General features: G+C 40.3%; 1 protein-coding gene across 3 annotated transcripts; it reads right to left on the bottom strand.

Annotated features, from left to right (window-relative positions):
• Positions 1-4,043: 4,043 nt before the first annotated feature.
• cyld (cylindromatosis (turban tumor syndrome)) lies at positions 4,044-26,975 on the bottom strand. Of its 3 annotated transcripts, XM_028576356.1 has the most exons (17): positions 26,609-26,975; positions 25,286-25,828; positions 22,679-22,990; positions 21,318-21,423; positions 20,369-20,470; positions 19,616-19,732; positions 15,312-15,700; positions 13,858-14,023; positions 13,618-13,759; positions 12,833-12,955; positions 12,054-12,145; positions 11,635-11,701; positions 10,036-10,168; positions 8,761-8,869; positions 8,415-8,533; positions 7,808-8,024; positions 4,044-6,931 (listed from the first exon to the last, which is right to left on the bottom strand). In XM_028576356.1, exons 2-17 carry the CDS (start codon positions 25,775-25,777, stop codon positions 6,747-6,749), a joined length of 2,871 nt encoding a protein of 956 aa, XP_028432157.1. In that variant the 5' UTR covers positions 25,778-25,828; positions 26,609-26,975; the 3' UTR covers positions 4,044-6,746. The 3 variants fall into 3 exon arrangements, with proteins under 3 accessions (XP_028432157.1, XP_028432166.1, XP_028432173.1); XM_028576365.1 differs by lacking the exon at positions 19,616-19,732; XM_028576372.1 differs by lacking the exons at positions 19,616-19,732; positions 20,369-20,470.
• Between the last annotated feature and the right edge of the window lie 751 nt (positions 26,976-27,726).

A 27,726-nucleotide genomic window follows, 5' to 3' on the forward strand; every position in this document is an offset into this window, starting at 1 on the left:
AAACACAGTAGGATTTTTTAAATGCTGTTTCAGAACTAATAACACCTGTGGATGTCTGCAATCACTGATTGGAAAAAAGTAAGAGACAACAATGACAAGCGATAGGAATGCTGATATTGAATCCTGACAAGATTCAAGCCTAAGGTACTTATGCCCCTCAACTAATGAATTAAATAGATAGATAGGCTATGTGTCTGGCTGAGTTTAAATTTAGAGGGGCATGTGTCCACGGAGAGAAAACCGATCTGGGTAATGATGAAAAACAACTGTCTGGTGAAGCCTGAGGAAAAAATAAAAGAAAGATTTTAAGATAGCTTACAGTGACTGAGTAACTGCTGAGTTAATAATTTTGGCTATAAACATTTAGGTTGATTACACTACTTTGACTTCATCAGAAACTGACCTTTGAAGACAGTAAATAAAACTGGTTATCATGATGAAGTTAAAACAACACCTAAGTGGTATATTGAGTTAGGACTGATTGGCTTAAAACCGTTCATGCTCCACTCTTTTTCATCTTTAGTGCCGGAAATCACTGCTTTCCTGTTGTCTTAATGGCCTTAGACATTTACCTTCCTTCTGCACTGATAGGATTCCTTTGTTTATTGCTGTCTTTTCCCATGGGAATGAAAGTAGATTTGGAGTTCAGTGCTAACTGAGAACTGTCCTGCATTCTCATGCACTGTATCTAACAACGGGCAGACACCATACAGTTATTACCCTATGGGACGGTGTTTACTATGACCAAACTGCCACCAAGGCCTGTGTCCATGTCATGGATGTGAGAACCACAGCAATGCAATCTTGACACGCTTATAAAAGAACAAAATAGTCCTCTGTCAGTGAGAAAGAACAGGGAAGTCAAACATCTCTGTTTTGAGAGAATTTTACAGTTTAAGGTCAAGGGAGTAAAAGGGGGCTTGTTGTGGTGGGTATACATGATTGAAACCTTCCACAGAATATAAGTCATAAAGTACTTCCCGTTATTAGGGTTTGCCTACTGTTTAGGTGAATGGGGAGCCGAAACCCACTACAGGTGAGGCTAAACTACTGTATGTCCGTTTCCTGTTAGTTTGTGTAGAGGTGGGGTTTAGGTGTTAGATGGACACTGGTTGTGCTGGCTCTTTATCATAAACAAAGCCTAGCCCAGAGAGGTCCATCTGCTTTGATTTTATTTAGTGATTCCCCCCAGGGGCCCTGAGCTGGAGTGAGAATAACAATACTCGAGCCCATCTGTTCCTGTAGAACCAGCCCCGGCTAAATTACCACACGCTATGAGCGGCTGGCATATGCTGTGGCATAAAGCTACAAGAGGGCATTGTGTGCCAGCTGTTCTGTTGACAAATACTTATCTGGCACTTCTGAAGTCAGCTTGCTAAGCTGGTTTCAAGTTTGACTAAAAACTAAACGGGGTAAGGTGTGGAATAGGGTTCCTGTGGGGGAGATGCATGTATAATACATGCCAATTTATCTCAGGGTATCGTTTTGTCAGAGATTGTCTGGGGAATTGGGTCACTGAATGTAGACTTAATCTGAACATATAGGCCAGATAGAGGACTAAAGCCAACCAAATGGTCAAAACAGACTATACTTATTGTAATCTTTCTCATCTTCCCGTAAGCATAACAAGCTGCGATCATATTGTTGTTGTATGTTTACAAGTCAGTGGATGATCACTGTGTCAGGCGCCTAAATTGGGATGGATCATGGTAATCCTATCAGTAAAGAATCAGATCTTTGAAGGAGTGGATAACACAGACCTTAAACATTGAAAAATACACCAAAAAGCCAGGTTTTAAAGGGATTTACTGCTACAGCCTCCAGCAACTCCCAGGAAATACTCTATAATAATAAAATGAATTCTAATAAATTATAAGCAAAACAAAGTGACATCTTCTTGGAAATGTAAAGCCACTGCTTCCACATGGTGCTGCGCCACTCTCAGGCCCCTAGAAAGCACCAGCAAGGCTAGCCATATAACTCCATTGTGTGTTGTCTGTTTATCACTGAGCTAAGATTACAACATACAACACATACTTTTTTTATGGTTCTTAATAGTGTAATAATATGTGAGATTTTCACTTTAAGAACACTAAAATGCGACTCTCGCAGTAAAACATGAGACTTCACAGGTTTGTGCTATACTAACCACATGAAGCTACCAACATCAAATTATATTCTGGATAAATGTTTGGCAACTACAGAAAGACTCAATGGCGTTTCTTAAGAGTTTTTCCGAGGTAAGTTTTAAGCACCCTGTTTTAGCAACATCAATAACAGAATCCAGGAGAAAAAAAAAACATGTACAGTGCATTCTGTATATCAACTTGTTGGAGGGCAGTTATCTCAGCAAAAAATAACTTAATATCCAGTTAGAAATGCTACCTCGGGAGGTCTTCTGTTTTTTTTCTCAAGTGTCTTTCAGTAGCCACTATTATCAGCAACTGAGCGGCTGTAAAGCTGCTGCAACTCCCTGCTTGTTAACTCACACAGTGCATTTACAGTCACAACAGCCAGAAAACCCAATATGACAAAAAGTGTACATGATAAAGTTTAAAATGTCCCAATTCATCGCAATGTGTTGGTAAGTCAATAATATACTCATGTTTTAAAGAGTAACTTAAAGGAACACGCCGACTTATTGGGAATTTAGCTTATTCGCCGTAACCCCCAGAGTTAGACAAGTCGATACATACCCTTCTCATCTCTGTGCGTGCTGTAAGGCTGTCTGACGGCTCCAGCGGCATCAGGCCAGCACAGAACATGCAGGTGACTGGTTCCAGTAATCTTACTGCTCCGAATAAGTGACAAAATAACGCCAACATGTTCCTATTTACATGTTGTAAGTTGTAGAGTCACAGCGTGTACAACAAAAACAACGTAACATGAGACACTGCCGTCTTCTAACTGTAAACAAACCGGGAACTATATTCTCAGGCGGAAGAATATAGTACTTGGGCGGAGTGATATGCTCACAGCAAGCCTGTCTGAGAATATAGTTCCAGGTTTGTATACTGTTAGAAGATGTCTGTGTCTCATGTTACGTTGTTTTTTGTACACGCTCTGACTCACACAACATGTTGGCGTTATTTTGTCACTTTTGTCACAATTGGGAGCAGTAGGCTAGTTGGAACCAGTTACCTGCAGGATCTGTGCTGGGCTAAGCTAATGCTGGAGCCGTCAGACAGCGTTACAGCACGCACGGAGATGAGAAGGGTATGTATCGACTTGTCTTACTCTGGGGGTTACAGTGAATAAGCTAAATTCCCAATAAGTCGGCGTGTTCCTTTAAAGGGGCTGTAATTTAAATACTGAAAAAATTGGGATTGCCTCTACACACCGTTTCAAAATACGTGAAATACCTAAGTTTTTTTTCACGGCCACATGCACTAACTTCATTCTCTGCCCAGGACGACATTCACAATATCTTCACGTAGCAAATATTTGTTTTCCGCTATATTAATGCTCTGAATATCAAATACAGCCCTTTTAATAAAAGGCTAAAATCTCAGATTGACTTTTAGAATGTGTTGACCACACATAACAGTGATGTCATGATTTACTGACACACCCTGGAGTACAATTCTACATCGCTTATAGCTGGTGTAAAAAAGGGAAAGGTTAGTGAATGCCCCCACCTTTCCTTTCATGTGCAGCTGATTGTGATCCTTACAATTACTTGCTGAACTGAAATAGTAAATTAATGTGAAAGCAATATTTTGCATGTAGAAACTGAGCATTCTGGCATTACACATAAAGAGAGTTTCTAAGTAACCTCCTCTCCATGGTGGCTTTCCACCCTCACTAGTGTCGCAGTACTGCGTGAGTGAAATACATTTCTTAATTTCTCTCAACACCATAACACTTATTTCCTGGGATTAAATATTTGTGACCGGGAGATGCCAATCTTAAAACATACCAATCCGCTCCCACCGCCAAACCAAAGCATCTGCAAAAGATTATCCTCAATCCCTGATGCTCACCTACACTGGCACTGCAAAATATGCAAGATCGGTCATCACACCACTCAGAACAATGCCGTGTACCCTTCAAAATGGGCTTTATTTTGTTAACATTTACAGGAACATCACTGACATTAATTTTCCACCCGTTACATATGTCTATACTGTACAGATGCAACAGAATAAAATAAAATCAAGATCCCATCCTCTGTTCTGAGACTTCTCTCATAGAGAACAAGGCTCCAGTCAGTGACCAGCTTCAGCAGTGCAGAAAACGTTCACACAACGTTGACACAGGAAGGTCCCATGTCAGGATCCCTGGGACAGTGGAAACGACCACGGAGCAAAATGGAAGTTGTCAGCTGGAAACAAATTTATAAAAACGCCCTCACACACTTACTCACAACTAAATCCATGATTAAGTTGTGATTTAGGAAAAATATATATAATGCTGATGCAAACATGTGCATTTCTTGACTTTGTTTATCGAATTTTGTGTGATATATAAAAACCAACTACTTTATATCTCAATGCATGACACATATGCTTTAGGTACTCTTTACAATTGGAATACAATGGAATCAAGGAAATTTTAAAAGGCAATATGAGTAGGATTTTCCTAAACATCAATGGTTACACTAATACAAAAATAATCCCTCTCAATCATTCCTTATGACCCACTAGAAGTGTGTGGCGGTGTCTGTATCCGCACAGACCCTGCCCTCTGCCTTTTTTTTTCCTTCTTCATTTTGCTGTGTGCGGGACGTTTCTGGGCGTAAGCCTCTGGGCACTGGGTGTGTAGCCCCAAGCCCCAGCACGCAAGGTGTGAGGGCTGGACCCAACAACAAAAAATGTTTTTAAAAAACGCAGCGGACGGGTGCCAGATTGTAAGCGCGCATCTAAGAGAAAGCGACTGAAATGGTGGACACCGTGCTGAAAAAAAATGAAAAATATAGCGAGGTGAAACGGCAATTGGACAAAGCTCGAACCAAAATGAAAGTGAATCTGGGGTTGGCCTTTCAGCCGCTGGCGAGCACTGAAGGAGAAGATAAGGAAGGAGAGCTGGGCGCGTGCTCTTCTGGTATCATTCAGTAGGGGCCAACATTGAATGTGGTTTAAAAACCGGAACGGACAAATCCTACTCATTCTGCCTTTACATTTTTAATAAAAAAATGTTTCTTTAAATACATATATATGGTGCCCCCAAGGTTACCAGCCTTGTGCCTCATTCATTACCCATCCTTTGTTAACTCTACACTGTTCAACGTGTCACTATTAACATTCAGTAGTTGCTATGAGGTGGTGCAAACTACAAGAACTCACTTCAATATATTGTGATAGAGAACAAGGAGTACCCAAAGCAGTATCATCAAACCCCGCTTTCATTTTCTTAAAAAGGGACGACATATGAGTTTGTAATAGGATTAGAATATAATAAATAATAGTATTTGATCACAATTGTTTTGTTATCTGGTGCATGGCGGGAAACTTGCATTGCTTGTCACATCTTCATGGAAGGCAGCGAGAGTCAATACAGAGAAAAGGCTTTTGTAAACACAAAATATAATTTAGATTTAGTCATCAACACAATGAGTCAGAGACTTAAAAATAAAAAATAAAACGCTGCATATGAAATTCTTCACATCATAGTCTCTTACTTTAAAGAAAACAGTCAGACATTTCCAGTATTTCACCTCATTGACCCTATGAATGCATGGAGTGCTCCACCAACCAGCTTTACAACAGGAGCCATTGTACTCCCTTCATGCATTTATCTGGCATCTATTCTGCATTAGCAATGCAGAGCGCTCTTTACAGCTACAGAGGAGAAGCACATTTGTATTCTGGAACACAAAACTCTGATGTCTCCCAACCAACAAATTAGCACTCACTGTGACTTCCAATGGGGAAAAAAAAAAAAAGAGCTAAACCTAAATGTTTCCTGATAGGTCCACTTTTGGATGGAGCAAAAGTGCAGCATTGGTTGAGTGTGCAGTAAAACGTGAGACTTTTACAATGGCTACATCTGTTTCTGCAAAACATGTACTGTAAAGACATTTACACAGCGTGATGGGAAAATATGCAAACCGGTTCACAGAGAGCAGAATACTCTGGTCTTAATGCGACTGCACAGTAGGTTGACATCTATACTGTGGATGTTACTACCTGGAGAAATCTATGCTACTAAGAGATTTTACACAAGTTTTTAGAACAGTACACACAGGTTGGATGAGGATTTGCGCACTGCATTGCTTCCTTAATGTGGCGTTATGGAAAGCTCCCGTTTTTTACAGTGATTAAGAATAGCAGGACTCCTCTTTTCTTAAGGTAAATGAGGTGGGTCCTCCCACTAGCTCATCTTGTTTTTGTTGCAGATGTGTTGTCAGCCGCGGCGACGCGAACATGCCCTCCCACCCATCTTCTCCCCCTTCCTACCCTGAACAGAGAGTGAATCGTCATCAGGCCTACCTTTGCTTCATCATCCACCACCCACGCTAGGCTGTGAGACAAAGGGAAGCTACATCGGACTACATGAAGAACACAACAACAACTAATGCACAGTGCAAATAGGCTTCTCTTCCATCTCTCTAGCCTCCGGAGATGGGCAGGCATCGAGGAGAGGTGGGCTGGAGAGGGTTAACTCCGGACAGCACCCCTGCTGGCAGGCAGCCTTTCTTCTTTTAGTTTGTTTTTTTCATTTTTGGACTTTCTGGCAATCTCCTGCCCTTGGGGAGGGGGAGGTGGTGTGGCTGAGAGGCAAGGGTGGAGGGGTTGGGGAGGATTCTACTTGTACAGGCTCATGGTTGGGCTCTGGTACATGCACATGTAGGCATCGCACAGCAGGCGTCGGGCCTGGCCCTGGATGCTCTTGGGATCCAGGGTGTGCAGCTCCTCTGGGGTCATTTTCAGGTAGGCCTCCACCTCCGGACAGGGAGACACCTGGGGGATGTTGAAACCATTCTGCCCTCCTGCGAAGCCACATGCACGATCATTAGAAACAATTCTGACAATTCTGATAATCCACATCATATTCACAAATGATTATCAGTGTGAGGAATACTCGATGGCTAAGATTTAATGCAGCCGGTCAAATCCAACAGTTTTTTTAAATACTTTTAAATTAAACCTCTTCTTTCCAGCACTTGTGATGTTGTTTTTATGATAATTACGCACACACATTGTGGCCAAAAACAAAAAACAGCAATTAGAGGTAAAACTATTAGTCAATAGATAATGTATATATAATAATAATAATAATAATAATAATAATAATAATAATAATAATAATAATAATAATAATAAGACCTGCAGTAGTTTCAATATGAGTGAGTATGTGCTGCTGTTCTCTGTCTTGACATGACAGAAAAACACTGTCACCATTTTCTGACATTTCACTGATCAAACAATAATTTATTAATTATAAAAAAAAAATGTAAGTGCAAATTAATTTAGAATGAAAATATTCTATAGCAGCCCTAATAGCAATTTCACCCAAGTCGGATTGGAGCTAAATTTACAGTAGTACTTAAGAGTATGTCTGATATTACAGGAAGAATAAATAGTCACACTGTATCTCAAAGTCTTACAATGCAATACAAAATGTCAAACCATAACTTTGGTTCAAAATTCAAACAGTTGTTGCATGAGGCTATAAAAGTTTTCTGTAAAGTGATTAATTAGTTTACTGGGTTTGTGAGACCCTAGAATACCGTCTGTGTCACTGCGCACTGTGAGGTTCTTTCAACAGTCTTACAAAAACAATTTCCTGTACATATCCTGGCTCTCATTTCAAGGATCAGTTTGATGTCATAACAAACGCAGCATCAAAAGGCCATGGCACTTACCATCACGGTCAGCCATGCTGTCGAAGAAGAGCCATGAGGAATCTGCAGTGCCGTACTTGACGAAGGCCACGTAGTGACTGGTTTCGATGCACAGCACGGCGAACAGCTCCATCCTCTGGCGGGGGAAACTGCCCTGCCGCCCCGTACCTTCTTGCAGCTCCTTGGGGACAGACAGTTTGCCGTGCCGATGGGCTTTCCTCCTCGGGTGGAGGTGAACCTAAATCAGTACAAGCAGGTACACGCCATCTTTACTGTGGCCTATATAAGTCGAACAAAATATGTTTTTTACGTGCTTTATATAACATATAGATTAAAATACACAGAGAATAAAAGCTTTAAAGTACATTTGAGGATTCATACTGCCAGATGGGCTATTTTGATATAAATCCAACAATATTTCAGTAAATGCACTAAGTGTTGGCAAGTGAAATAGAGCAGACCATATGTTACAATCTACTGTAGGAGCCACTCTTCTGCAACATAACTTCTGCACTGGACAGTAGGATTCCTTTGGATTTGGCGCCACCAAATGGACGATCCTAAAACCCACACTTTACAACTTAGTTTTTGTTGAACTGGTGTTGCAGTAATGCCCTCTGTTGTTTACCTGTGTATTGCACTTTTCACAGAACTGTTTAATCTTGCCAGCCGTGATATCCCCGTCCTCGTAACAGTCTCGACACTCGTAGAGCGCCAGGCCTCCGCAGATTCGACATTCCCTTGGAGCTGGATAATAACAATGCATTTATTCTGCATGACACACTGCACAAAGGTTCTTTAGCAGGTTTGGAAACAAGAAAAAAAAAAAAAAAAAAGCTTCCTTCATCTCAGTTGAGTAGCAGTGACAACAAAGTGGGATTTCATTACCAAATGCCACACAGCTCTGAAACACCATCGATTGGCAAGGACACATCACGCTTACACACTGGAAAAAATGATTGGCTACAACTCACTGTCTTCAAGAAGGTCTGTGATGTCTAACTCTAGTGAGGGGAAAATCTTGTTGAACATTTTGAAGTCCTTGCCAAAGCGGGGCATCTGGATGATAAGGCAGGAGGGAGCCTGGGGGCGGGAAAAACAGAGAAAGAGAAAACTTACGTGGTCATCAACAAAGCACGAGGATGTTTCAGCAAAGCTCAGCGCACACAGAAACTGAAATCAGAACATAATCTACACAATGTACTTCCAACACATTACAGAACTTAACGATTAAGTCTGTAAAAGTGAATAGAGACAAGTTTTTACATTATCTTGGGTAATTAAAAAGGTACAAAAAAATCGGCTCATCCTCAGGACATGTGACTGTACATGTGAACTAGTGTATGTTCTACATTTCTTGTTTGAATTAATTGTCTGATTAGAAGTGAAAGCTGCTTTTAATCTAGGAAGGGTCCTTTTCAGGCTTAGGATACACAGTCCTGTAATGTAGGCCTATTTCCAGACATGGAAATAGACATGCTGTGTGAAACCTTTTCCTTTCTCCACAACATTCTCACTACTCTACCCTCTGAATCACAGCTCGGACTGTAGATCACTACATGGGCCATGACAGGTGACATTACATATGAAATCTTTCTGTCTTTCTTACCTAACAAGCATTTTGTTCTCCTCATCAACATTACAACAACTAAAAAAAGGGTCTAACTTAATCTAAAACTATAAATACAGGGGGGAGCCAATACTTTGTCACGCTCTGGAGACGCTTCAAGTACCTAGGCAATGCAATGGCAGAATCTTGATTCATATTTCATCAGCGCTGCCTAGTTTGATAGAATGATTGCAGTTCACGAGCAATGACACTGTGTTACAGAGTCCTCAGCTCTAATTGGATATTAATATTCGGGCGTGGTGGAAACTTGCAAATGCCATTAGGAGCACTAGGAGGAGGCAGAGCAACATGATTTTCACAGATTATCTGTCTCATGTGCCAGTCATTGTCAGGATAAAGTGACAGTTATAGCAAATATGACAACAATATATATATTTTTTTTTATAGACGTTACCTACTGAACCGTGCAGTGCAACTGAAAAAGCCAGGTATAAAAAATGTAAATCATTTCACCATGATGTAATTTTGTAGCACAACAAATTGTGAAAAAAACTTGGGTAGTGTCTATATTTTGGGTAGCACTGTTTATGATCAGACTTGGTTCAAATACTTACTGTCAAGTCAAGACAAAACATACCCCAATGCCACCAATCTTTCTACTCAACTCAAGCTCATTCACCTCTGCAAACTTTAGGTCGCTGTTGATGAAGGACCACTCCAGGAGCTGCTGGATGGTGGGAACTCCCACCTTGTCCTTCTTGTCCATGAAGATCTGGTAAAAGTAACAGTCCTGGACCTTCTGTCCTGCTGACCTGGAAAAAACAAAAACCTCAATGTCTTGGTTCATGTATCTTTTTAAGTTTTATTCACATCCTCCTTTCTCAACTGCAGTCTGTGCAGACATCAAAAGCACTTCCTGCAGTACCTGCAAGTGATAATTATCTCACAGATTTGTCTTTAAGAATTCTGGCCAATCTGTATGGAATTCTAACTATTTCATACCCAAGAGTACCTTATGTAGCAGATATGGAATAAACCTGTTAGTTAAAGCTATAGCGCGTAGTTTCTGTCGCCCCCATGAGGAATTCTGACGACGACGACGACGACAACAACAACAACAACACTGTCGGCGCGTCCACGATACAGCCTTCCGTGACCGTGCACCGCCCCCACCCCTCCCCTCCACGCAGTTGCTAGTAGCCAAAGGAGACATGGAGGATTAAAAAAACGGACTCTTCAGAAGAGGTAATTATCTTCACTCGAGCTTCTGTGCGGGAAAGTCACCGGACGACGCAATTTTCTGAACATAGCCATTCTGAGAAATACAGAGAGATGTGTGGAGCGGATGGTCTTAATTAGCTTTGTAGCAACTCATTTGGCAACGGCTTGAATGTAACGGACGTTCATTAATATCCAAAAGTTACTCACTAAAGCTTCAAGGATCTAGACTATTTTTCCAAAAAGTATATTTTTAAATAATTTGAGAAAATTTCCAAGAAATGTTTCCATGAAATGTGCATAAATAACCTAAATATATACCTTAGCTTACTACGACAAATTGGGAATTTTCCTTTAAAAGCAGTTTAATGTCAACATCAGACTCAATTTAACTTGGCATTAACTGCTTGGGATATGATAAACACATTTTCTGTCAAATCTAAATCCGGTCCCTGATGAACTGTAAAGGCAGATTCAACGTTGCTCAAGTATTCATTTCTAAGCCAGGTACATGTTTCAGATTAGTCATGTTATGTTATATGTTGTGGTTTTACAACTCAGTGAGTCTGTCACTGCTTGGCTTTGGTATGAAATTGTGAACACGGGTTTGGTTGCTCACTATAGAAATGACTATGGAAATACTATTGCAATATAACACTATTGCATAGTAGACCAAATTCTGCTCATCTGAATTGCAAAGATCATTAAACATGACTACAAAGGGAGTTTTCATAACGTGACCAAAAACACTCCTACAGTTAAACCCACTTTGCCCACACTGTCTGCCATTCAATCTCCAGCATAAGCACTGCTGCAGAAGTGAAACTGTGTACATCTACAAACTGCAGATTGTCTGGTATAGTTTTGTGGTTTAGCAGTTATATGTTTGGAAGCAGCGACAAGCAACGATATGTTCATTACGCCATGTCATACACATGGTTAGCGTATTATAAATTAATAACCGCATCACCAAACTATTTCAACCATGCGTTTTGCTCTGTAAAGAGAGTTTGGCTTTTTTTTTTTTTTTTTTTTTTTTTAAATGGCAACTGGCCCTTACCTTAGCTTGAGCAATGGGTCCACCCTCAGTATGTGATGGAAAAGGATATTAAGGAACTCCTCAGGATCTGCAGTACAAGATTAAATGAGATGTGAACGTTCCTGTGTAAATGCTGCAATCCAGTGCAGACACTGTTAAAACTGTGAAGTCCATAGCATTAATGTGTATGCTATGTTAAATAGTTGATTCCTTTTATCTCTCGTGACTTGCAGCAGTTTTATAGTCACATCAAAATTCAGATTCCCAATTACATATCCCATTACAAAGAAGGTGAAACAATCATCATGATACAGTCAAAGTCGTGACAAGTATTACAGTGAAAAAGTATGAGAAATTGTTGAAAGACCAACAGATAAATTGTTGAAAGACCAATAAATAAATTGTTGAAAGACCAATAAACAATTCATCTACCATCATACCTTTTTCTTCCGACGTAAACCCAGACGCAGCTTCTACTTTCTCCAGGATCCTCCTTAGCTTCATCACTTTAGTGGCACAAACATACCCATGTCTGGATGAAGAAGAGCGAGCAAGTTACAAGCAAGCTATAGTCACATTTGGTTTTGTGACATCTGCCCTGCTAGTGAAATTTTGCATCTGATGTTACATTCAGGGTTGGATGATGAAGTAAATAATGCAACTTATAATATTCCAGATTGTGTTTTATGCATCTGAATTAAAATCATGTGCAAGCTCTAATTTAAAAGGGAAACTTGAGTATTCTCTTTAACAGCTTTTGAATATTTATAATAAGGCTGTGCAATTAATCACATTTTATCGTGATCATGATTTCAGCTCCAAGCGAAGAAAAGTAATTATTAGGTTTTGCTAGTAACTTCTTATTTTGTCTTGTGTTCTGAATGAGAAAAAAAAAAAGTTTAAAACAGGAAAAGTACTAAGGGAAATTTCACAATTCAAGGGGTTTTCACTGTTGATTTGTTTCACTTTCTTTTTTTATTTCAATAATTGCAACATCTTTCCAAAAGCCAATGAGTTACCTTGTAAAATAATCGTGATTTGAATATTGACCAAAATAATAGTGATAATGACTTTTTCCATAATCGAGCAGTCCTAAGTTATAGCTTCCTATAAAAAAAGAGAAATCTAACATGCATGCCTAAAGCAGGTGATGAGAACACTGAGTAAAAACCTACAACGTGGGTCATGAGTATGTCTGCAATAAACCACTCGGACTTACATGCGCAGGGGGTTGACTATCTCTGTGCGTAACAGCTCTTGGGTCTCTCTGTAATACTCCACATCGGTCTTTGAGCGTGGTCTCAGCAGAACCGTGTCCAGTACAGAGCTGAAGGAGAAAAGACTGCAGAGCAGAATGCACAACCGAGGGATTACAATTAATGTTATTGTTTGTTTTATTAAATCTATATGAGATATACTGTATGATAATTTACCATGATCTTTTGCTGACACTAAAAAAACAGACATCATCCAAAAATATTAATGTTGGAAAACATATGAGGGATATAATGCAGCATGCTTGGTTCAATTTGTATTTATTGATAGTTGATTAAAAATACTTTCTACTTTTACTAAAACTTTCCCATAGAATCTAACTTTACTTTGAAGTGTTTTTTTATTATTATTATTTCTGGAAAGGTATAATTTAAAGCTAAAATTAAAAACACCAAACTGGTCGAAGCATCTTCAAAGCAATGGATGTCCTGTAGTTTGGTGAAGAGGTTTGGCTTGACTGCTTTGTTCAATGGCCCTTTGGCAGTGTTGGCAGAAACAACCACTATCCACAGGCCTGCTCACAGCAGGAATACACTCTCCTGTTAGAGCCAGTGGGCAAAGTCAAAACAGTTTACTAATAAGCCTCTGCCTCTGGGCAAACACAGCACTGCTGGCTGAGGAAGCACCATATAGTCAAATCAATATGACTGAAGGTCCAGAGACGTTAGAATACCATGGCATACACTGTAGCTGATAAAGTATTAACTTTTAGACTAAAGGAGTACTGACCAGAAGAGGGTTGAATCCAGGTAGCAGGAGTTGTAGTGGCCCTGGATGCCTTTCTTTTTTCCCACCATGACATCCAGACCATCATTCTCTGTGCGGGGAGGCGTGTTCTCGTGTACTACCTCACTTAGATAACCCCCAAATGCTGCATAAACCGACACAGTACAAGTGTAAACACAAAGCTTTTGGGGACAGTAGTTAATTTGGTGCCTTTAATCATCCCAATTGGTGCTACTGGCTCACCAATGGAGTTGCATCGCTCTATGGGGTTGGAGGAGTGATGCAGGGACGGGAAGCGGGAGTCGGGCCGGCAGCACTTGAGCTTCACAAACAGGGCTTTTTTGGGGGGGCAGGTGAAGTACCGTGTACCTTTGAAGGTTCCATCAGTGCAACCAGGGCACTCTTCCTCCTGGAAGAGAAGGTCAAGATCACATCATCCAACTACTGGTAGGTACTGCCTATAATGTAGGTGCAGTAAAAAAGCATTGGCTTTCATATATATGTTGTTTTCTAAACGCCTTAGGTCATATTTAAAACTGCCTGATCAGATATTTTGTAAGTGACTTTGTTTACTAATTTTGTCAACAGTGATTGGCTGTTTAGTTACGAATATGCTGCATCTTACACAGATCTACTAACAGTGTCATGTGCGTACAAACTGTGTTTATATAACATCTAGCTAGCAAAAACTAACGGTGTTGACAAGTTATAAACTGGGTACTTTGCTGTAGGCTACTATCTGCTGGTGCACTGAAATGTCATTAACGATATAAATATATATTCACTCCAGTACTATAATTAAACCACACATGAAAGTGTGTGGCTCAGACAATGCAGTAGTGCTGGCACTAGTGTGGGCTGTGCATGTGATGGGAGAATGCACTGTGCATGCACAGGGTTGTAATTTTACTGAATTCCTACTTAACGGGATGCTGGCAAATGATCAGTACATGATGGAAGAGCGCTGCTGAATGCAGTGCAGGTTACAATTCAATTAAATGGGCAAACTTGTAACCAAAACAAGCCACAATACCTAGTGTTGCTTTTTATGTGTATTTTCCCAACAAATAAGTCCACTATTAAAAAGGTATGATTTTTATATTAATACTTGCGCAAACATTTCCCAAATTCCGGAGCTTGGAAATTTCCCGACCCTTTGCAACCCTAAAACCTTAAAATTAATAACTGAGTGCAGGCTGGGGTTGGTGGATGTTGCACGTCAGGTTGCAATGCTTTGCAATCACTGGCCAGTGAATAGTAACCCACAACAGCCGTGGTAACTAAAAGAAATAGCTTAAACTGAATATAAATTCAGGCTGGAGTGGTGAGTGTTGCTAATAAGCTGATAATCAGCACTAATCACTTCATGTTTCTGCCTGAGTAAGAGCTTTCAGAAATGTGTTTATGTAACCTGTCATTATGTATCATCAGTTGAAAATAGCAACAAAATAGAAAAAGGAATGACGAAGATAAGACAATTCTCACACAAGCACCATCTATCAAATGAAAAAAAACTAAAAAATATTGAAGATACACCAGTATCACAAGATAATGTATGACATTGATATGGGTGTACTAATAACGTTTTTTAACAAACCATCTCCAGATATATCATTATAAGTCCCACCAATATTATCCAGTATCTCGGATTTCTTTCCCCATGTACTGATACTGACAACTAAATCCAAAATCCTCACCAGTTCTAGCCCAGCCAAAGGCTCCAGCAGGCCAGGAGGCAGGCCCACCCAGCGAATAACACCACACAGAGGGGGGTTCTCCTTCACCTCCACCAGAGAGCCCACCTCCAGACCTGGCTGTCCTCGAGGAGGCGTCGAAGGCCGCGGCGAGGGAGGGGCAGCAGGTGACGGGGGCTCGGGCTGCTCTCCCATCACTGACTGGACAGAGAGGGAGAGAGGCCCATGGCTCATGCTGTCAATGGGCCCGGTCTTCCTGTTCAGGCTGAAGGGCAGAGAGTGGAACTTGTTGTCACTGGACAACGAGGCAGAGGGCGGGGCTCTGGAGGGCGGGGAGGACTGGTTGAAGTCAGGGGGCGTGTCAGTAAGTGACTTGGCGGGGTCCTCCCCAACTGTGGGAGAGAAACCAGAAACCAAAACTTAATGCCGCATTTTACACTCCACTGTAGAGATGTCAGTCTTTAAAGAGTAACTTAACACTAAGTGAAAGAAAATACCCGTTTTACTGACAACAAGAGAACTTCAGCCACTGGAGGTCAGCAAAGACAAGGTTTTCAGATGGTGTTGAATCACAGTTTAATAACTGAAGGAAGAAAGAAACCTGCACACTGGCAACGGGAGGCATTTTGCTTTAAAGAACTACTTCATTTTAAATAGTGAGAGACCACTGTTCTAATACATTTTTAGTATTTCTACCTAAACAATCTCAGCATTTTAGAGCATTTTCACATTTGAGCCAATTTGGGTTTGGCAAAGTAATATCCTATATCTCATATTTTTCATGTCATGTCAACAGTTCAGAAAAACAGACAGGTGCGCTATATATGTACAACTACAAGCAAAAGTCTCAGAATTGTAACGGTATTTAAAAAGACATTTACTGGTTACCCATGTTGAAGAGACTGGTCTGCAGTTGAGATGGAATGTCTACTATATAATTTAGAAGAGTATACAAAACATGTACTTTATCTGTGATAGGGTATACTGTTGAGTGTATAGTGCTGAAAACATTGATCCACAGCTAACAAAGATTCTTACGTGTAAAAACTGTTGCTTATGAACCTCCTTAATTCCTGGAGTAACAAGCCACTGTCCAGACTCAAGTTTTTAAGCTTAAGTGTGAAAATGCCCTTGGTTGAGACGTGATGTCTGGTGTGCAGACTCCTCTTCCCATCTGATGGTGTTCAGCAGTGTGTTCCACTTTGCTTTGAGGATGACACACCGAAATAGCTATAAGCGCTTCATTCAATTTATGTGCAGTATGAAATGGACAATTTTCAGAGATGTCAGCCTTCTTGATAACTTAGTGAAGGCATGTTGTGCACAAATATCACACAAAACTGTGTTTGTGGAAGGGGAGGGGGTCACTCTATCTAAGAATTCACCAAAGAAGAAATCCTTGACGGCCATGACAGTTGAGTCAATACATGCGCACTCTTTGCTAAAGCTAAAAACTGGAGAAATTTGTGATGCCACTGGGAATCAATATTTGCCACTGCTCTAAAAATAACAGCTTTTTGAAGAGTTTTTTGGGATTCCAAGCCCTTGAAGCAAAATCTTAAAAGTAGATGACTGGAACTTTACACATCACCCTTTGCAGAAGTGAGAGGTTACTGAATTGGTGTTCTGTTAGCCGTTAGCCATCATAATGTAACTATATTCTAGCCTGAGAGGTGCATTTCTGCTTCTCATCTGCGGTTGAAATCCATGTGTGAAATTACAAACATAATAGGATTGGTTACAGTTCAGTGGCTGTTTACTGGCACTGTCAAAGATGCTACACAACAACCTCATCATCAACATTACGTGATATAGTGGAATGTTTTAACACACCGTGTCATTATAATACGTTAATTAAAAGATACATTACAGATCAATATTTAAATTCTGATTCGTGATTATTAGCAATCCAGCATCTCATGGCTCAATAAGGTCATCACAACATGTGTTGTCTCCCAGCCGGGCCTGCTTTTGGAAACCACATCAGAATGTTATAATTTTCTTTCTAAAAGAGTGGTGCTAGGTTACTAGTACTGACTGAACCAGCATGACAGACAACATGAATTCTTGAATAAAGTGGCATCCGCCTTTAGGCTTGTGTATCCGCACTTGAACTGTTCCCTCACTGAGACAACCAAATTGGTTTGGAGTCTAGTCTGATTACTTAATGACGGAAATGAAAGCACCATAACGAAAAAGAAAAATAACCCAAAATGTGGAAAGTGACCCTGAGGAAGATGCAAATGATTACACATTCACAGGATGAGTAAGCAGTTGTGAAACAGCATGTTAGCCATTTATAAGTGACTTTCCCAATTCCTGCGTTAGTATTGAAATACTTTTACAGGAACTCAAGTATTGTGTTTTGCTGTGGCAGGAGGCAACAACACAATCATTTTACAGTAATCATTTTGATGATGAGTACTATAAAATTCAGAGCCTGCACGTGTTAGTGTTATTTGCCATTATACTGAGGTACATAACCTCTTTTGCATCTTGTTTTGCTTCTTATTTTTTGGTTGATTTGTGATGTCTCCAGGTTTTGATGAAAATCCATAGTTATGCATTCATTCACAATTAGAACATGAATCTTATCCAGAATGTGACCATAAACAGAATAATGGGTTAATATCCAGAATGCTGTGAACACGGCCTCTACCAACTTCACTACAGGAGACATTACGATTCTTCAACAACTGACATGTATTGGTGATGAAATGAGCAATGTAATTGTGTCCCGAAAATGAAAATACAAAAACAATGGCACAATGTACTGACTGACTGAATCAGTCGGTCAGTCAGTCCTGACACTTAAAGGCTTTTACTAATAACTTGGCCTGCAAATAGTATTTGACACAAATGTTCAATCAATTCAAGTGCATCAGCAGCCGAAACAAGACAACAGCCAGTTAAGGAGTCATTTGCAGCACTGAGAATTATTAAAAGCCTTAGAGCGACACCGATTATTCCATGCAGGTGGAATATCACACTAAAATGGAGATGAAGGACGAGACTAGTGGAAAGGTCTTTATAGCAAGCTTCTGCAACAAACTACGGATTGTTGTTTTTTATTTAATACGGGCGTGTTTATTTAATCCCAGTATACATTAATTAGTGTACAATACATATACTACACATAAATACAGTAATTATATTTTGTATGGAACTTCTTTTCTCCCACTTGTTAAAACAAAAAAAATATTAATTGTATAACTTTTCATATATTCTGGATTTATTATGATTTAAGGACTCTTTTTATGATTATGGAGGTGCAATATTAGAATTCTGAGATACAAGCAGATCCACTATGATACTCTAAAGTATTGTAGTTATCTATCTTACAGAATAACAACAAATGTGTCACTCCACACCAACTTGGAGAGATGCGTATTGATGTGTAACACCTCCGTTTTTATTTTATTTTGTATTACACACCTTGAGAGGCAGACAGCCAACGCACACAAATCTCCTACTTTGCATATGTTGTGAGCTTAATGTCAACTACATCTACAGTCTGTTTAAGATGACCAGTTACACTATTACATGAATGCAAAATGAAAAATAAGATCAATAATCCCAGCTTCTCACTGTTATAGATATAAAATGTACCTCTTCTGTGAGCTACTGGAAAACCTTTCCTGTTCACAGATCATATCAGTTGTGTTGGTGGTATTTCTTGTATTAGCCAGCAGCTGACTACTGCTGTTTCAGCGCCACAGCTCTGCTTAGATTGTGCTGAAATTATATTAGGAAGATTACTTACTAAGTCAACTACTGGACAAATAATATGCAGTGGATATCTCATAATTATGAGACACTACAATATGTCAAGATTATAAGTGCCTTTTAACTATACATTATCCTAGATTCAAAATACAATACAGGATTAATGTGATGAGATAGAGAAACTCATCATTGTAACTTTTGTATTTCATTCATTTTATGAGAAACCTTTAGTCATATGAGTAAAAAAAAACATTCACAAAACTCACTTGATCATTAAAAAATGATGTGCCACGTTTTCAGCAGGTGGGAGAAATAGGTTCTAATACCAATTTTACCAAATCCAACTATTTTATGCTTCTTTTAGAGGACACTCCTAGTTAGAGCAAACCTCGGGTGCCAGAGTATACAATATATGTCTTTTAGTCCAGGGGTGGATCAGCGGGAATGGAACCCCTGATCCTGCTAATGTTGATAAATTAAAACTATACAGCACCAATAAAGGTTTGCCTAAGTATGTAGCTTGTTGTAAACAGGAGCTTGCCGGGAAGATGGTTGACATCCCGTGAGTACCCGTGTTTTACCTTCATCAATGTACCATGTGCTTTTGGATTTGGACTGGACTGGGGGATCAACAGAGCTGCCATTTAAAGTATAGTAAAATTCAGACTTGCTTCTACTGCCACACTGATGACCTAATCCTGTAAATAACACAAGTACATGAAAAAAACACAGAGATAAGCAAAATATGTGTGTATGTGTGTGTGTGTGTCTGTGTGTGTCCTATTGTCCTCAACAGCAGACCAAGTGAGAAATAAAAGGGTAGAAAATCCTAGACAAAAAGTCAATTAACAAGTTTTCTTCATAAAAGAAACACAAAAAGAGAAAATAAAAGCAATCAGAGACACTAACACATTCCATCCACATCAAATGAGGGAGTGTCTCATATTTTGTTCACAATGGAGTTAAGCATTATTATCTTTTAAAGGGACTTTCCAACAAAACTGTTTGATCTGTTGGTATTCTCAGCTTTGCTTGGCTAAAATCTTTCAACTTTGACCAAACTGTTTTGTTTTAAGAGTTATCTAAAGCAAAGAGAAGACTTCCTCTAACAGAAAATAGACTTAGAGGGATCATTAAAGCTACAAAAGCAAATTCAAATTTTTGAAAACAGCAAAAATCTTCAGGACAAAAAGTGGTTTGATTGTTGTTTTACACATGCAGAATCGCAACCGGACAATTTGGATGGAATGCCCTTTTAAGAATTATCTCCACACAATGGGGCTGGTACGCCAGTTACATTAGGTTTGTATCATACAATAACAGCATTGCAGTACCTTTGCTCTTTGGTTTGCTTTGGCCAGAGGACGACTTGTCACTGTTGGTGCCTCTGGGGGCAAAACTGTGCTTTTGCAGCCTTTGGTCCTGCATGGAATATTCTGTACAGCCCAGAAATACACCCACATTAGAGGCACAACACCCCCATCAGCCTATGTTAAACTACCATGCACCAAATGTATGTACTGTAGTTCGATAACCACAATTTTGATAAACACAATAAAATAGCCAATAAGAACTCTCAGGACTCTATTTTCTGTTTCCTTAGCTATAGGACACATACTTTTAATGTATGATACTGAAGTTAGAACACGGCCTACAACATTAAGCCAATGGCAACAGGTGCATTGCATAAGTTAAGTTTCAGACTAAAGATATTGTATTTAAAAGCACCATGAGCACAACACTGACCATTCGTTTTTTTGCCTCTCACATAGCACACAGGCTGACAGAGGACGATTTTCACTGTCTAATATTACAAGCATGGCAAATTAGGATATATAAAATATTTTATAATTTTTTTCAGGGTAAATTTGAAAGTTACTCTGCTTAGTGAAAACATATACTTCATGTAGCCTGTCTAAAGACCCCTTTCTAAAAAAGGGTGATGAAGAGAAATGTCAAATTTGCACAATAAAGAATCTTAAATCTTCAAGATGTTCTAGATGCAAGTTTGAATAGTCAGAGAGGCAGCAGTAGCACACATACAAACAAATCAATATGCCAATGTGGAGAACAAAGACCCTGAGTATCTCACTTGACTTTCAAAAAAAAGTGAGACATCAACACAAAAGGCCCTCTGTTCCCGCTGCAAGCAAAACACAAACGCTCAGAGGGAGCTCAGCGCTGGTCCAACAGAGGGACAGCTGAATGTTTTTGCAAAACACTGATGTTTCACGACATACGCATGGTCCAAAAACAGGGACAAATAAACACTTGGTGACTCACCTGGCATTACGTCACAGATGGGGACGAGTCGAGTGTGCTCCAAACTGGCAAAATTACACAGCAACTTCCCATCGAACACACCATCCCAGTCCCCGATAGGATTGTCCTGAAAGAGTTGGAGACATGAGAACCTTAGAACCCTGCCAGGCGTTCTTCATCTCTGAAAAAAAAAGGTTCCACACGGACTTCTTCTCCTAGTATCTTCTAGGTGATTAATAAGGTATTTTGTCTTATCGCTCTAATAATGATGCTCAGACTCAATCCTCTGTATTGTTATGATCCAAACTGCTCATCTCATCATCTTCTCCACCAAAAACAACGGATCTTCTAGCTCAAATCATTCCACCTGAATGCTCTACTTTCTCTGCACGCACAACCACACTAGTCTTCTGCTTTAGTTTGGAATTCAGGACTCTGCTCCAGCGGGATAATCCAAGACAAGTGTGAGGCTAGTGCCACTAGCGAGAGAAGGCAGGGCGAGGCTGGACGCAGAGTGAGGCAGAGCAGTGGGCTCTCCTCAGCTGCCTGCTGGCCCCTTGCCATGCTTTTGGGTCATACAGCACTAAGTCTTTACCTCACTCCCCGCGTGACTGCCTTGCCTTTGTGTGGGTGGCTCAGATGCACTGAGTGGGCTGCTGCTGCTGCTGCTGCTGCTAACGATCAGCAGTCAAATGCCTCAGTTATGTGTTTCAATCTCTCTATGACTACAATACCTCTCCCGCCTGACAACAGTAGTCATAGATACCAGCTACTGTGATCCCAGGCAACAAGACATGTTCCCTCAAGATACAGAGAAACGGTCATCAAAAAAAAAAAAAAAAAACACAGGCAAGTCATGACTCTCATAGTTTGATTCTTGTGCATTAAAGCTGAAATGTGTAACTTTCTACATATTGCCGCCCTCTACTGAGGCGAGAACAGTTCACATGAGCAAACTACAACAAAGACGTCATTATAAACAGCATTTTACAATATGGGTGTAAGTTTCCCTTCCGGTGTGACAGCGCTGGTATGAATGAACACACTTCATTTCCATTGTCAGCCAGTAAATTGTTTCCCAAAGCAATGACACTTTAGGGTAGAGCATACTGTAGATAGACTATGTCTACATTAAGCCATGTGAAAGCTACATGCTGTTGTGCATGCTTTAGTGTACGAACATGAAAGTAGTATCAATATTGTCATTTAACTCAACAGGAAAGCGAATACGCGTATTTCCCAAAATTTTCCTTTGAGGGAATATTCATATTGTCAGGGAGAAAAATACATTTGTCAATTATTTTCTTTATCAACTAGCCTGTTGATTATGTTTTTATATATTTAGTTGTGGATAAAATACCTATTTAGAGAGCCTTACTTACCATGTCAACTCCCACATAGTAGCCCAGGCTCTCATTTCCTGGCAGCAGGTCACAAAAAATGATGGTTCCTCTCTCTGGCCCGTCCCTGGTCTGCACCAGGACCCTGGAGTTGATCTCCAACGGAGGGAATTCCTGGTCCTCTTCCACCAGATTGACGTGGTCCACTTCCAGCTCGCCCAAGGCATCATCATCTTCATCCTCCCAGAGTTCAAGCTTGTCCAGGGCCACGAACACGCCGCACTCATCCTCACAGCGGAAAAGCTGGCGGCCCTGGTAGGAGCCCTCCGTGAAGCCCTGGCCCCGGCCTTCCTCCTGGGAGACGGAAGTAAAGTAAGGATAATGAGACAAGTGTAGAGAGTGAGACAGAATAGGAGCAAGAGAGATGAGCAACTTATTGTCATAAAAAGTAGGGCAGGTAGCGAGGCTGCTTGCTCAGCATTTCTTCACTGAAGGGAAGTCAACATCATAGAGCTGTGAGAGCATATGATCGATTACTGCAGCAGGAATATGACTTGAGTTACTGCCATGATAAATGCATTCAAAAAAAATAAAATCTTTCTCTCAATCTCAGATTATGGATGCTATCACAAAGCATACTGTAACATATTGTGCTAGGATTCTATCTGAAGCATATGTGCAGACTCTGAGGCATTTATGTTGAGCTACAGTCTGAACGTTTGAGCTCCCGCAGCCCACTCAAGACAACAGTACAACAACGTTGTACTGCAATAAGCAACCCAATGTATTTTGTTACTTTCTGTAGGCTACATACAGTACAGAAAGAATGGCACGACTTCAAATAATCTGACTTAATCTTGAGATTAAAGAAATAGTCAACCCAAAAAGTAAAATGTTGCTATTATCTGCTCGCCATCGTGTCAGTCAAAACTTTGCTGAAACAGCTTTGTTTCAGCCTTCTGTAAATTAACATTTACTAGCCGGTCTCAATTATTAATGCTTAAGGAAAGGGCTGAAATTAACAATAAACTTGCAGAACATAACTCACTTATTATGAGACTAAACAACTAAGTCAGAAAGTGAACACTTAAATATTTAATTTCATTTAAAGTGCTCATATTATGCTTTTTGGCTTTTTCCCTTTCCTTTATTGTGTATATATCTTTTTTGTGCATGTTATAGGTTTACAAAGTGAAAAAGCCCAAAGTCCACCCCAAAGGGACTTACCATCTCCAACAGAAAACACTGTTCACAAACTGCTCCAAACTGCTCTATTGTAGTCCAGCCTTTACTTCAGAGACAAACGTGCGACACTTTGTAACACACGCTATAATGCTCGCCTAGCTGCTAGCATGGCACACCCTCATAATCTGCTTCTGACTGGCTAGTAGTCCTTGCCTAGCTACTGCGCATGTGCGACTCCCAACAAAGATTGAACAGAAGTGAGATGCCTCACTCTGTAGCTAAAACAGCAAGCTCAACACACAGGGTGAAAAGAGGAGCTGCAGCAATGTGCAGTAAAACAAAAATATGGTGTTTTTTGAAAATAAAACCATGTAAACCTATTCTGGTACAACATCTAAATACAATTACGAACCTGAAAATGATAATATGAGCACTTTAAAACTAATACGATACACAAGGTGCTGAGATGTCACATTCTCATAGCAAACGTGAATATTTAGCTTTTCATTCTGCCTGGGAAGCATTGCCTTGTGCTCTGTACAAACAGCTCTAAAAATAGCTTTACAATTGTCAGCAACATTTTTATTTGTTTCATGGCCCATTTTGTTATTTTCCGAATGTGCTACGAGTTGTATCTACTTACTTTCCAACACAATACAAGCACAAGCAGACAGACAGTGTACAAACCGGTCGTGCACACAACTGTGCACGACCTGGATGAATAAATCTAGTTGTACTCATTGCATTTTTTCTCCTCTGTTATGCATGTATATACTAAAGTCCACTGAGCTTAAAATAGCAGACTCACACTCCGGCAAATGAATGGTGTTGCTCACAAAATTCCATACTGATGTCTTATTTATTAGCAACAGGAGTACAAACACTTCATTACGTTGCATTTGCCATGATCACTTTCACTAATGAAGGCCATGGGTAGCGAAAAATGGTTGTTCCTCTGCTCCTAATAAATAAAGACAGCAGGGAGTGTGTGTTTTCATTTGCTGGACTATGAGTCGGATGCAGCTTTAAGCTTGAGACATAATTTTGAAAAATGTTACTTGGGTCAGGCAAAATCACATGGTTTTAGAATGCTCTCAAGAACCATTTCCTGGCTGCTTCTTTTGTATCAGATAAGACTGAAAGGAATTTGCACAAGCCACACAAACACAGGTTGCAGGTGTTTAACTGGTTTAAAAGGTGAGTAGTCAGACATTTTTGACAGCTGGTTTGCAATGACTAGAGTTCTGCCATTGAAAACTCTTGGTTTGGTTGCAATTCTGCTGTTCGTTTCACATCTGTACCTACTGTTGTCGAGCTGCGGTTCTAGTGCAAGTTGAAACTCATGTTCTTTTCTTTTTGTCGTGTTATTATGAGAGATATTAATATTTCTACAGCAGTAGAGCTCTCTGGCCCAATGATCACAGAGGAAACACAAAATAACTAATAAGACACACGAGTTCTCACCAGCAGCTCCACCCCAAACCAGATTCCAGAGAGGGCTCGGTCAGGGAGCAGCGAGCCCTTGAAGCGGACCACACCGAGCAGAGGTTCATCCCCTGACCGCAGCTGGACGCGCACCTTCGAACCACAGTCAATATCACGGACGCGCTCTAGCCGTGACTTGTTGCAGAGCAGTGCATACCGCTCTTCACAGTTGGTAATAGGAAACAGCAGCTCAGCCAGTTTCTCATCCAGCTCCAAAACGTCCCGCTCGTCTAGGCTCAGCACCACATTGGTCTGGTCCAGGATGCGGAGACTTTTTTTGCCCTTGCATGGGGGCAGTGTTCGCCCCAGGCTGTTGCGCTCCTGGCATGCCTGACCGAGACTGCCACGGGGGATTCTCAGGGTCTTCTGGGGAGGTTTCTCCACCGTACACTCCTTTATGACCATGTAGAAGCGCCAGTCCTCCCTGAAGCCCCCACTGGGCTTCTCCTGGCTCCACAGGGCAGAGCTCATGGCTGCATGCTAAGCAGGAGGTCCAACATCAAGGCAAGCTTGACCTGTGGTCTGTAGGAAGAAATAACGCATGATAACGTAAATTAGTTAGCTGATTATTGCTCTTTAACAGATACCTGACCCAGTTTGCTTGTTGTGGTTTGTTGGGAGAAATCTGATCTCAGCTGTGTACTCTCCCCGTCCGCACAGTCATTCCTGTGCAGTAACGTTACCCCTGATTTTTTAGCAGGACCTCGTGTGACATTACTCATACCTACTGATTTGATTATTCTAAACATAGATGGTAAGCAGACAGCTGACTTATTCTAAGATTTTGATGCCAGACAATTGGATTTCCCCTGATGACACCTCAGATATGATGATCAACCACTCAACACAGTCAAGAGCACGTTCTCACTACCGTTAACTTAACGTACATCAGTCATTTGTTTCAAGCATGACAGTAAGACGGACTTGGTTATTGTATTGCTGTTTTTTTTGTTTATAAATGGTGTAACGTCAGCGTAACAACATATTAACAGTAAGAAAGGCATTTCAACCTGACATGGGCTAGGACTGATCTGACATTTATTTACCGTGTTCATTGAGGTGAAAACCACAAAACTGATTACAGTTTTGTTTAATCCAGTGCAGCATCACTGACAGCAGTATCATGACTCGTTTTCATTAACATTTTCCCTGACAACCAGAGCAGCAGTGTGTCATCACCAGGCAAAAGCTGTCAGTGATAAGCCCTTTAACAGAGGGAAGTAACGTTAGCTAACGTACCGTCAGCTAAAAGGCACCAAACAGTAATGCACACATTCAATACTAACGACATGGACGCCTTACCTGTGATACGCGTCTGTTCAGTTAGAGGCCACTGCCATTTCAAATGTCCATTTCAATTAGATAGAGGCCTCTGAAAACAAGCTAGATTCCTCCCGTAATAACCTCTGATTAGCTAAATGGCTAGCTAATGCTTGCGCCCTAACCAGCTATGCTAAGTATCACGCTAAAGTTAGCCTAGCGAGCTGAGCGACAGCAAGCAGGCTGGCAGAGGACTGCCACCCTCTACAGTGTGCTATCAGCATTTAGTTAAATCTGTTCTCCATGGGAAATACGTGAAATAATACAGTGTATCGCTACAGCTATGAAATATTTTATTTACAGGAGACGACCTCACGAAACTTAATGTATGACGTCATGCACTTCCTGATAGGCATTGGTCATTCGCTTCGTTTTCAAGCGCTGATTGGCTGTTTATTGTGTCTGTAACCAAGTCCCACTCTGTGGGGTTTTCCCATGAATGGCAGAACACATAGTTAGGTTGAAGTGGATCTTTCAGGCCAGATAATGCTGTATCTGTGGTGGAGTTTTAATATTGAATATTTGCTTAAATAAAAGATACAGTTACTGAATTATAAAAATACCTAACAGGTAAGCACTTCTAATGTATTTATTAACTTAACAAAAACTAGAGAAGTATTATTATCAGCAACATGTATTTAGAATCAAAAGTAAAAGTGCTCATTATGCAGAATTGGCACCATTCAGAGTGTTATACATAATCTAATTTGTTATATTATATTATTGGATTATTATTAATGATGCATTCATATGTATGAAGCATGACAATGTTGCCGCAGGTTTAAGTACATAGCTATTTACCACCACTTTATATACTGTTGTGAGGTTAACACATTTGTGTCAAATTTTCTGAAATGATCATTTGTTCGGAACTAGTAACTAGAGCTGTCAAGCTATAAATGTAGTGCAATAAAACATACAATATTTTCCCTTTGAAAATAGCATGAATTGAAAACTCAAGAAAAGTATACTATTAGTAAGCCTATCTCAAAACGGCACTTAAGTAATTTGAGTAAATTTGTGAATCAAGGCATCTTTCCACCATTGACTTCAGTAGACACAAACTGCTTGTACAAACTTTTTCTTTTATTCTATTATTA

This window comes from Perca flavescens, chromosome 1 (genome assembly GCF_004354835.1).
Source record: "Perca flavescens isolate YP-PL-M2 chromosome 1, PFLA_1.0, whole genome shotgun sequence".
NCBI classification, from domain to species: domain Eukaryota; kingdom Metazoa; phylum Chordata; class Actinopteri; order Perciformes; family Percidae; genus Perca; species Perca flavescens.

What these genes read in the sequence shown, in the direction of transcription:
- cyld (XM_028576356.1), bottom strand. Translation starts at nt 25,777, where the DNA reads ATGAGCTCTGCCCTGTGGAGCCAGGAGAAGCCCAGTGGGGGCTTCAGG. An exon ending in AAGCAAACCAAAGAGCAAAG is followed by an intron (nt 19,733 to 20,368) that starts GTACTGCAATGC and finishes TGTTATTTACAG; the next exon opens with GATTAGGTCATCAGTGTGGC. An exon ending in ATAGTCAACCCCCTGCGCAT is followed by an intron (nt 12,146 to 12,832) that starts GTAAGTCCGAGT and finishes TTCTTCATCCAG; the next exon opens with ACATGGGTATGTTTGTGCCA.